The 12969-nt window shown below is 35.7% G+C and overlaps 1 protein-coding gene across 2 annotated transcripts in view; it reads left to right on the forward strand.

The window, feature by feature from the left end:
• Positions 1-7450: 7450 nt before the first annotated feature.
• The window catches only part of mdga2a (MAM domain containing glycosylphosphatidylinositol anchor 2a), a 145905-nt gene continuing 140386 nt past the window's right edge, over positions 7451-12969 (forward strand). Inside the window, exon 1 of one of the 2 annotated variants that reach the window (XR_014625770.1) lies at positions 7451-8285. Coding sequence is in view for 1 of the 2 variants with exons in the window: in XM_084393785.1 (XP_084249911.1) it covers positions 8213-8285 (73 nt within the window). In the remaining variant the exon portion in view is untranslated. The remainder of the gene's footprint in view (positions 8286-12969) is intronic. The other variant, XM_084393785.1, reaches the window with a different exon arrangement.

Here is a 12969-nt window from a genome sequence, read left to right on the forward strand (position 1 = left end):
AGAAGACTTGATGAAGTCTCTGTCAGGAGCTCAGAGAAATTGGTTAAGGATATTTGGATCACAGTCCAATCTCACTATAGATTTGAAGGTTTCTCTGATCTCATTAGGTTTCAATAAATAACCATGATATTTCCAATGTCAAGTCTCTCATGTTCACAGAGACTTTTTTTATTTTTTAAATACAGTAAAAACAGTAATATTGTCAAATATCATTGCAATTTAAACATAACTTTTCACTATTTTAATATATTCTCAAATGTAATTTATTTATGTGATAGCAAAGCTTAATTTTCAGCATCATTACTCCAGTCTTCATTGTCACATGATCCTTCAGAAATCATTATAATATGCTGATTTTGGTGCTCAATAAACATTTCTTATCATTATCATCAATGATGAAAACAGTTGTAATGCTTAATATATTTGTAGAAACCGGGATACTTTTTTGAAATTGAATCTTTTGACATTAGTGATCTTTGTGGTCACTTTTAATCAATGTAATGCATCCTTGCTGAATCAAACTACTAATTTTTATTTTATTTTATTTTATCTTACTGACCCCCAAACTTTTAATGTAGTTTACAATAATACAATAACAAAATCCCATGCTGGATTGGTTGTAATGCATTACTAATTAATTACTGTAATTATACTTTTCCCTTGAAAAAGTAAAGTAAGGGATTGCTCTTATTTTTTCTGTTATTTAATTACAGTTTCTTCTGATGTAATTGCATTAAAATACTGTATAGACTATTAACTATCTAATGTTAAAATGTATGTTTTTAATGTAACCTTCTCCCTTTTAATAAAGTCAGTTCAAGAATAATTTCTGCAATTTTATAGGCCTATTATTTATTTGAAAGAATTAAAAGAGCAGTTTCATGTCTATCCTTGTATTCAACTGGTCAAGGCTGAAATGGGTTTTATAAAGTAATGAGTAATAAGTAATGCAATACTTCTTATAGAGAATAATTATACAGTAATCTAATTACACTGGTGAAGATGTAATTAGTAGCTAGTAATTAATTACTTTTCTTAGAGTAACTTAACCAACACTGTTCTCAGTGTACATCTATGAACACGCTCAATATGTTTAAGTTCTTATATATATATATATATATATATATATATATATATATATATATATATATATATATATATATATATGTATATGTTTGTGTGTGTGTATAGCTGAATATATCACTGAAATAGCGTTTAAATTTCATATTAATCTACCTCCCAGGTCACCTTATTAAAGTTGTGTACACACAAAATACGTTTAAATGGAATTTTTTTGTGAATACTCTAGTCTACATTTACCTTTGATGAAGCTTATCAAATTGATCCAAGTGAGTCTGAAAAACAAGAATAATACCGAGAACTTTTCATGAATGGGGTAATGTTCTTACATCAAGGTTTTATCACCTATGTTGTATACATCAACTCAGCGTGTATCCTTTCAGAAGCAAGAACTGAGTGTTAATTAAAAGAGGTTGAAGAGCGGATAGTTGTTGTATGTGGATGCTTATAACGAGTGAACCTCATTAAAATATAAAATAATCAGATCTGTATCAGAAATATGTTCGCATCCATTCACTCCCTCATGTCAAGGTTCCTCAGCTTCACAGCTCACAGAACTGTTCACCATTAACAGGCAGTTATGTGAGCTTGCCGTTGTTGGATGGATGGAGTTAGTGATGCTGCATAATGACCTGGACAGCTCTGAGGTTTCTGGCGAGCGGCTGTCTCGTCAATCTCAGCTCACCGCTGCGATGGCTAATTTTAACCCAGCACTAATTTGCCTCAACTCTCTGACACACACATTTCTAACACACCCTAATTAAACAATAACATGGGTGACTACCCCACACATGCAGCTGTCATGTCTGTTGTGTAGCTTTGTAAAGTATCTAGCTTTAGCTGAAGCCCAGCAATTAACCTGACAAAAAAAGAAAAGAAAAAAAGAACCTTGGTAGTATACTACTAGATAAACATGTATAGACTGTGTCCAACCACTACTGTTCAGATTTATTTATTTTTTTAAATAAATTGATACTTTTATTCAGCAGGGATGGATTTATTTAATTTATTAAAATTGACAGTAAAGACATTTGTAATGTAATGTTACAGAAGATTTCAATTTCAAGGAAATGTTCTTTTGAACTTTCTATTTATTTGAATCCTGAAAAATATATATCATGATTTTCACAAAAATATTAAGCATTACAACTGACATGAATAATAAGAAACATTTCTTGAGCACCGAAGATTTCTGAAGGATCATGTGACACTGAAGACTGGAGTTAATTCAACTTTGCCATCACAGGAATAAATTACATTTTAAAATATATTAAAATATATTTTAAATTGTAATATTTCACAGTTTTTACTGTATTTTTGATCAAATTATTGCAGCGTTAGTGAGAATAAAAGACTTTCAAAAACTAATTTCACACCCAGTGCCACTGCCATAACATTGAATTTGCCACAAATCTAACAATAAAAGCATTAATCAAATAGCTGTAATAAAAGATAGATTGGAAAAACAAAAACTTGTGCTTTTATACAATTTGCACCAATTTTGAAGTGCATTTTGCTTTTAAGGACATGAAAAACTGAGAGCCTGTTTCCCGTCAACATTTCTCTGTTACCTTGTAAGTGTCATTAATGATGTAGCCAGTTACACTGAAATGGAAAATGGGGAATGAACAGGAAATTGGAATAGATGTTTTTATTTTTTAAAGTGAGCAACACAAAAGAAAGGTTGGGTATTGTGAAAACAGAAAACATAAATAGTTGTTCTCTTAAAATGATCTAAAAAAATAAAATGTTGTCATCATTTACTCAGTATTCATCTTTGTACATCATATGTACGACTTACTTTCTTCCATGGGTTGTTGAAGAACTTCCTGGCCACTCTTTTCCATTTAATGACAATTCACGAGTTCACACGTACATGGAATCTGATGTAGTATTTATGCGTATTTGGCTTGCTGTCCAGGGGAGGGCTCCGAGCTCGGAATTTGGCCCGAACCCAGAGTACTCCCCCCTTATACTGGGTTAGACCCAGCCGAGTGTGAGGTGATGGGGTGGTGGAGGGATGCTGAGAAACTTGTCGTGAGACAGAAGGTGAGGAAAGGCTTTATTTATACCAGCTTCCTCTTGTGCTGATTGGTTGATTACCTGAACGTGCTCCTCCCGAACTTTGTTACATGAAACTTCATTTAAATAAAGACTGTCAAGTAACCCCAAAATATCCTAAAAATATTTTGGCCTATTCATGTTCATCAATGCTATATTGCTATATGGTGTTTTCACATAATACAGTTTAAACAGCATTTGCAATCACTTATATGTTAAATGATTACATGCTTCAGATAAGTCTAGATGACCACCAACAACATTTTATGTAATTTCTCATTTGTGTAGTTCTTAAAGCCATAATCGCACTAATTATATTCAGATACAATATTTGAATGTTATAGTGAATTAAGAATAATAATATTATTTTTATAGAAAATGTAATCAATTTGTGCTGTTTTGCATGTCACCATGTATTTTCATGTAACTTTATTTTTTCTTATTCCAGAAGATGGCAGTATATGTACAGTACACAATTTGTTGACCAACTAATCCTCTATGGCTGTGAAGCCCTGACAAAGCTGACAGTATTATTTAGATTTTGAAATCCATAGCACTCGATTGATCATTTGATTGCATATTTCATATAAATATGAAATATTCATATCGATAATACAGATGTAATGTACATAATGTACACTGTAAAATCTAATTAGTTGGACTTACTTAAAAAAAGCATGCAAACCGATTGCGTTTGTATGAAAAAAAATAAAAATGAAAGTGAAATAGAATAGTATGTGGTATTGACAAATGCTTAGTTAGTATAGTTCACTTACACAAGAGTTCTAGTAACTAAAAAAGAACTGTAGAGAGTACTTGATAATTTACTTTAAATAATGTTGTGTTTTGCAGGCTGAATGTTGAAGTCTGATCAATTGCAAGTATGATCAATTGCAAGATTGTCACAAATATAGAGGGATTATATAAACCCAATTAAAAGTTTCACAAGGTGTTTAGGACATAAGTGTTAGCAACTAAATTATAAAAGATCATTAATTGACATGAAATATAGTTATGTTATACATCATTCATTCATACATACATACATACATACATATATATACAGTGAGGAAAATAAGTATTTGAACACCCTGCTATTTTGCAAGTTCTCCCACTTGGAAATCATGGAGGGGTCTGAAATTGTCATCGTAGGTGCATGTCCACTGTGAGAGACATAATAATAAAAAAAAAAATCCAGAAATCACAATATATGATTTTTTAACTATTTATTTGTATGATACAGCTGTAAATAAGTATTTGAACACATGTCTATCAGCTAGAATTCTGACCCTCAAAGACCTGTTAGTCTGCCTTTAAAATGTCCACCTCCACTCCATTTATTATCCTAAATTAGATGCACCTGTTTGAGGTCGTTAGCTGCATAAAGACACCTGTCCACCCCATACAATCAGTAAGAATCCAACTACGAACATGGCCAAGACCAAAGAGCTGTCCAAAGACACTAGAGACAAAATTGTACACCTCCACAAGGCTGGAAAGGGCTACGGGGAAATTGCCAAGCAGCTTGGTGAAAAAAGGTCCACTGTTGGAGCAATCATTAGAAAATGGAAGAAGCTAAACATGACTGTCAATCTCCCTCGGACTGGGGCTCCATGCAAGATCTCACCTCGTGGGGTCTCAATGATCCTAAGAAAGGTGAGAAATCAGCCCAGAACTACACGGGAGGAGCTGGTCAATGACCTGAAAAGAGCTGGGACCACCGTTTCTAAGGTTACTGTTGGTAATACACTAAGACGTCATGGTTTGAAATCATGCATGGCACGGAAGGTTCCCCTGCTTAAACCAGCACATGTCAAGGCCCGTCTTAAGTTTGCCAATGACCATTTGGATGATCCAGAGGAGTCATGGGAGAAAGTCATGTGGTCAGATGAGACCAAAATAGAACTTTTTGGTCATAATTCCACTAAACGTGTTTGGAGGAAGAAGAATGATGAGTACCATCCCAAGAACACCATCCCTACTGTGAAGCATGGGGGTGGTAGCAACATGCTTTGGGGGTGTTTTTCTGCACATGGGACAGGGCGACTGCACTGTATTAAGGAGAGGATGACCGGGGCCATGTATTGCGAGATTTTGGGGAACAACCTCCTTCCCTCAGTTAGAGCATTGAAGATGGGTCGAGGCTGGGTCTTCCAACATGACAATGACCCAAAGCACACAACCAGGATAACCAAGGAGTGGCTCTGTAAGAAGCATATCAAGGTTCTGGCGTGGCCTAGCCAGTCTCCAGACCTAAACCCAATAGAGAATCTTTGGAGGGAGCTCAAACTCCGTGTTTCTCAGCGACAGCCCAGAAACCTGACTGATCTAGAGAAGATCTGTGTGGAGGAGTGGGCCAAAATCCCTCCTGCAGTGTGTGCAAACCTGGTGAAAAACTACAGGAAACGTTTGACCTCTGTAATTGCAAACAAAGGCTACTGTACCAAATATTAACATTGATTTTCTCAGGTGTTCAAATACTTATTTGCAGCTGTATCATACAAATAAATAGTTAAAAAATCATACATTGTGATTTCTGGATTTTTTTTTTTAGATTGTCTCTCACAGTGGACATGCACCTACGATGACAATTTCAGACCCCTCCATGATTTTGAAGTAGGAGAACTTGCAAAATAGCAGGGTGTTCAAATACTTATTTTCCTCACTGTATACAGTATATACATATATATATATACTGTATATATATATATATCTTCCTTTGAAACCTGAAATCGAATAAGTGATTTCTTTTTGCAATCGCTGCATCAATGGGAAGAGAATTACAATAGTATAAATGAAGTTCCAAGTGCCCAACCAAAGGGATCACTAATCGCCATAATGGTGACTAAAAACATTTTAGGAAAATCAACATCAATTTATGAAGTCAGCTTATGTGATGTTCTCTCAAATTTTTCAGTTGTATAAATTTCAACATTCAAGATGACTTTGGGAAATGAGTGAATGCAAACAGAGAAAAATAACTGCAGAAGTGGAGGAAATGAGTGAAAAGTCCATTAAGATTTTCCCCGGCCTCAAATACCACACTCAAACCAATCAATTAATCTTAACCTGGGTTTTCTTAGTAAACAAAGCATAGTATGTGAATAGTACAGATGACTAGATTTTTACAATTAAGTTAAGACAGTAAGTAAAGTTAACTAAAAAGTGTTAGTTAGAATCACTGTTGGATTTTACAGTGTATGGTGCTAGCTGCTTTTTTCAAAAAGATTTGGGCTGGTAACACAAAAATCATTGATTCAATCAGGGTGATGCATGAACAGGAGCTACTGTGATCAAGGATTACAGTCACGCGAGACCCTGGGGCACAATGTATTGTTTATTAGGTTTTATTATATTACTTGCACACATTTGCTGTTAATCTGTACTGTATATTTACATTTTCAGAAGTTTGCTTTTCAGTTCAAGGCCCCTGGAACACTGGCCACACTGGCCCACTTCTGGCAAAGTGTTGAATAACAGTTAGTAAGTACCTATTAAACACTGAATGACCATGATAAAAGTTTAGTGAAACATGACAAGGTTTTTACACATTTATATTTAAATAAGGCAATATGTATACTTATTACAAAAACATTGTGGTGAATTGTTTAGTTGTAAAAAGTGTGAATTAATTATTAATTGGCCAACATAATATTACTGTAAAATGTTACAGTAAAATGTCCATTCTCAGAATTCTCTATTAAAATCATAACATTTTTATTTCTTATTATGTAGCCTACATTTGAGTATTTTGTGGTATTTTAGTTTGGTTAATGTTTACTGTTTTATTTTAGTGTCTGATCATTGTTCACGGTTGCTATAGTGAGTCATCATGTGACCTTCTCTTGAACCACCTGTGTCATCATCGTCAGTTCGTTTTACAGTAACAGATTGTATTAGCTCGAATGAAAGCATATTAACATCACCTGATTTAATAGTGAAATGTTTAACAGAATGTAGCCTCGCATCTACTGCCATTGTTGCGGTTGATATGTTGATAATGGAAGGAAAAAGCATTCATTTGATAGTTATAAAGTCGACAAGGGAGGAGGTGAGCGGCGAAATGAATAGCAGCTATCATCTTCCGTTTCAATTAGAGAAAAAGGCAAACGAACGAACAAACGTCAGAAAGCATGTAGCCTATACCATTTATACTAGCGGCCTTTAATTTATAATGAAGTTCACGTTGCTCTGCTGCGAACGTTCTCAGCGCGAGAGTGCTTCTCATACAAATGAGATCCGAGCGCGCTCACTCACTCACTCACGCGCTCTTTGACGTAGTCAGCCAGCTGGGCTCCGGCGTTCCAGCGCAGTACGTATGGCGCAGCGTGCCCGACCACCCTTCACATTTCATCCAGTCTAAATTACGGTTTATCCTGAATATAGGCAACCTAACCTGACACATCCGTGTGTGTGTGTGTCATTGTTTCTCTTCTCTTTTTTTTTTCAAGCCGGGACCAAAGACTTCCGAGAAGTAAAGCTGGCCCACACAGCTCTAATGAAATAGCGGATTCATCTGTTTATCCGCTGGAGACGAAGAATCATAGTGTTACTATAGTAGCGCTCCCATCAGCATCAAGGAGCTTTTTTTTCGGCGTGCCTTTCTGCCTCACCGGCATCCTGAACGCACGAAGGGATGAGAGAGGCGGTCTCGTCGATTATTGGTTATCTTTCGCATTAAATTCCGCAGTATTATCTTTTGGGAACGTCGATGAGGTGGATGCCAGCGCGCGTAACCGATTAATAGCGCGCGTGTTTCCCATGGCGCTGTCATTTACTTTCGCCAACCGCGTCGGTGCTTAATGCCGGCGAAGGTGTGAGGAGGAGACCCGCTCTGAAGGTTTGATGCTCGTCCTCCTAATCTGTCACATATTTATATCTCCGCCTAGACCAATTTGGTGAGAACATCTGCATTGAACTGGCAAGAAATGACTTGTGAGACATCTCGGACTGACACTACTTCAGCTGTTTCTTGATGATACGGTCACGCGAGGTGGGAGATTTGGACTGCACGTACTGCCTTCAACTGTTCGCCGCCTGAGGAGCTGGATATGTTAAGACTAACGTAAAGATGGATATTATCTTTGCTCTCCTGTGGTTATTGGCCGCACTATTTGAAGGCGTTTTTTGCCAGGGAATATACGGTAAGACGAACATACGTAGCGGCTACGTACAATAGCCTTTACAGAACTGTCGTGACCTTGCGAGGTAGATGGTAGATGTGGATGTTCATTCTCAATGATATCCAGTGTGATGTAGGCCCTATAGCTCACATGTCAATTGACAGTTCCTGCGTTACAGGTGCACTGTGGGCTAGCCTGTGGCCCCAGTCTGCCTCGTATTGGGCTTATGCATGAAATAGGCTACGATGCCATGCATGATAACCGTTATTTATAGGATGTTTTGAAATATCTTTATTACTAGGAGATGCATTGCTTGATCAACGCATAAAGATCTGTGACCATCACTGTGGTAAACGTTGCTGCAAAGTATTTAGGTATATGGGCAGACTGACGGCTATTTGCCACATGGGGAAGTTGTCACAAACTGTGCGCAATTTGGTGACTTTTATAATTCAATCTGTCAGATCTCTACAGCATATATGTCGTTAAATTATATAATGTTGATATACCAACTTATTTGAGCTATTAAAACCTGTATGTTACTGAACTGGCTTATACAATTTGCTAATGACACAGGTGGTATAGGCTACAGTGGAACGACCCATAATGACTTAGAGATAATCGAAAGTGGCTTTTCCAGCAAATGGTTATTAATACATAAAGACAGAGCATAGTTTACCCAATACAGAACACTTTCGGAATTACACATTACACAAAACAAAGCAGTAAACATTAACTGAATAATATAAAATGCAGTAGCCTACAAAACACTGTAGATTAAATGTGTATAACCGATAAAAATAAGAGGAAACTTTTGAAATAAATCTGTAAATGTGATGTTCCCAAACTCTTTTCCAAAAATTATAAGCAATTTATTAATGTAAACAATATTTTACTTTATGATACTTTTATACTCATACTACTTGTACTTTCTATTAATAAACAACATAATTTTAATAATTAAATGTAAATGTGTATCACATATTACCTTGTTAAATATATTTGTTATGTACATTTTAAGGTAATTCATACTGTACTTAATTTCAACATCACATTTTTAAGAATATTTCATAGAAAAATTATATCACAATTTATAATATACTATCATTTATTATATCAACATAATATTAGTTTTACTGTATGCATTAAGATAACTTACATTTAACAAATTAACAGGTTTTTAGTGCAGTATTTTCACATTTATTTATCTAACATTTTTACAGTGACTGTATCTAAGGTTTTGAATCAAAAACAATTCTAAACATATATGTGCTTTCTCTATAGCATGTGTATAGTTCAAATACCTCTTTAAACAGAATATTTGATGAATTTTGTCCTCTAAGCTCAATAGCTAAATAGCTATATTGAATAGCCATGAAAGCACATTTGTTGTGATGTGTGATTTGCAGTAGCATATGATGTAAGGTTGTTAAATTTCCTTTGACAGAATTGTATGTAGGTTAGGCTGCTCGTAAGAAACCTACATAGAAACGGTTCAGCGTCCTTCTTCCTGCAGAATATTACAAGGGGTTGGTCATAATGGGATGAAGGCTATACCTATAAAGCGTCGGCTGGGAGACCGATTTTAGCTGACGTCACATGGATTACAAGGGCAGATTTACTGTTACTTAATGGAAGACTGTTTGGATTGGTAAAAAAAAAGAAAGTAAGAATCAGTGCAACATTTTTGCTACAGGTTGGTTGTGAGCACCTGAAGTCAAGCACAGTGGACACGTAGTCCATTATTTTTTAGAATTTAAAATGTACATTTATCCATTTATTTATATTGTGAAATCCATGATGACCCTAGAGTAGACAGTTGGTGATAACCTCAGGCTATTCTTTTCATTTTCCTCATACAGATTAGATTGATGTCATATTAAATATGGCACGTTACTCGCTAGATGTGATAATCTGGGATCTGTGATATTCAGTCGACATTCAGTGGTCAAATGGTGTGATTATGTTCATGTTTCACAGTGTGTTGGCTTGCTTTCTGTTTGTAAGTGGCATATGAACAAACAAATGATTCCTGTGTAATGACCTGTGCAAATTTTTAACTGTTGTGGGTTGTACTTCATTTTTAGGAGTTGGATGCTGGTTCATGCCCTCTTAGTTTACTCCATGGATGCTGCATGGTGAATCATGATAGGTGTTTGAACATTGAATTGATAAATACTAAGTTGGTCTGCTTGGATCCTTCACTTGCAGATTTCTCTACAGATTTCAACAGGATTCAAACAGCAATCGTTCTACACTGTACCTCCACCCCTACATATTGATCATTAAATGTTTTGGATTAACACGTTTACCACAATGAAAGAATTTGCTCCCTTTAAGTTCAAGAGTTGGTATTTGAATTGGAAGTTAAATTGGAATTTGAATCGGAGTGACAGGAACGCTGTGTCCCAATTCGCCTTCTTATATGCCCTAAAAGTATGTACTGTTTTTGTGAAGAAAAAAATACATACTTTTGATGTTTGGCAGCAATTAACCCATTCTTCCATGCTGGTAATGTGGATAGAGGTGCCTTGATTTCATGGAATTTGTATCTGCCTATATCATTTCCAGTGAGTCTCTGATGCATTCACATTACTTCGTAAGGTGGTAGTTGTCGTTCAAGTTGAGCATAGAGTCTCGAGTGGTCATATACCTTTTAAGCGAGGAACAACAGTTAGGTCTTTTGTATTTTGTCTTTTCTAACGCATTTAATCAGGATTTGCAAAAAAAAGTTAACAGACCTTCTTTGCACACTGCCTCTTATGTTTTTCCTGTTCTTTTCAACTTCAAATATGCTCAACTCATATCACTCTCCTATTCAATTAATGTTGCTCTTGGTGTTCACATGACAACTGTTTTCTTTTTTTCCCTTGTTGCATTTGCCTGATCAAAGGATATGTTTAACAAATCAAAGTAATTTGAAGAGTGTGGACTTCCAGGTTAGCTTTAATCTACTTGCACTGATTTTATAATCAAATAGAGAAAATATTAAGAAGGCCGTTGGCGCTGTTACGTTTTGGTGAACAGAGATGCAAATATAAAAATGCCTGAACTCGTCTTCCTTTTCGAAGTCAATAAGAATTACACCGCAGTCAACTTTGATGAAGATGCTAACTGGAAAGACTAATAAATGTTTTATTGTACAGCGAGACTAATGTACTATATTACACCATCCCAACAGGCCACTTAGGCCGAAATGAAAAAGAGGGCTCCGATAGTAAGACATCTAAGAGGTCGATAAGCTTTTAGTTCATGTAATTCAGTACAACTGTTGGTCCACTGTTGGATCTGATGTCAGCATGTTTTGATTGGATATATATGGATATTTTTCTGATATTTATGTCATTTACCCTGTGTGATGGCTCTCTGTTTCATATTTCATATGCAGCCTCTCCATTAATTCCAGGCTCATATCTGTCACAGACAGTCGTGGTCAGCTGATAGTATCACACACTTCAGCTAAATGCGTCCATTCTCTGCTTTTCCAGTGTTAATCCGAGCTGCTAATATTTAAGTATTTTTTAGCTTCAACATCCCATCTGTCCATAGAAGAATTGCTTATATTTTACTAACACAGAATAATCAAATGCATTCTGCTTATCTGGCCACAACAGACTGCTTTAGTTTCATTGTACATTGGTTCAAACTGGACCCTTCAGAAACAGAGGTCAAGCACTGCTTTTACTTTAGAAATAGTACATTCTTTAATAGTTTAATTAAAATTTGATGGCTGCATTTTTCCACATCTAAAATGTACCATATGGTCACACATACTGACAGTCTCCTGTTGTGTAATATTGGACTTTGCAAGCTGGAAGTATATTTGAGGTTGCCGGGGTGGGGGGTGGGAATGAAAATAGCATTCATATACATTATGACATTGTTAAACAGAGTTAGCCAATTGCCTGTGACAGTTTCCTCCAGATTGGACTGACCAATGTGAAAGGGCCATTCTCAGTTCCTCTGGCTTCTACTGTAAATAATTCACACCTCTTACAAGCAGACATTAAAAAGGTATAGAAATAGTTATACAATATTCAAAATTCTCTTACATTTCCAAGTGCAATTTCTGAAGGGGAACAGTTGAACTTGTGAATGATGTTGAGTTGCACAGTAGCATATGTTGCAGGCCACAATGTAGATCTTTATGCGATGGGTCTTATTGTGCAAAGAAGGCCAATTACTCCAGTTTTTCTACATGCTTTTCTACACCATGGCAATCATCAGCCGAGTAACCTTGGGATGTACAATGCACATTACGGTTGTTAAGCATTACTGTTAATGTGGAATACAACAACCTTCTTTACACGTTTCTCTGAATTATTTATCAACCCTCCACTCCTGGTTTGTGTAGCACGTTTAGTGTGCCATGTTCTGTAAACTTTGAAAGACTTGGGCAATGTACAACAAACCTAACACAACTGCTAAACAGAAATGGGGGTTGGGAGAGCTTGGGGTCGGTAAGATTTCAAGATCAAATATCCAGTAAAAACAGTAATACTGTGAAATATTTTTTACAATTTAAAATAACTTTTCTATTTAAATATATTGTAAAATATAATGTATTCTTGTGATAGCAAAGCTGAATTTTCAGCAGCCATCACTACAGTCTTCATTAACTCACGATCCTTCAGAAAGGATGAATATTATTATTATTATTATTTATATTTAGAATAATCATGATATTTTTCAGGATTTTTTGATG

Source organism: Rutilus rutilus, assembly GCF_951802725.1.
Source record: "Rutilus rutilus genome assembly, chromosome: 21".
NCBI lineage: Eukaryota > Metazoa > Chordata > Actinopteri > Cypriniformes > Leuciscidae > Rutilus > Rutilus rutilus.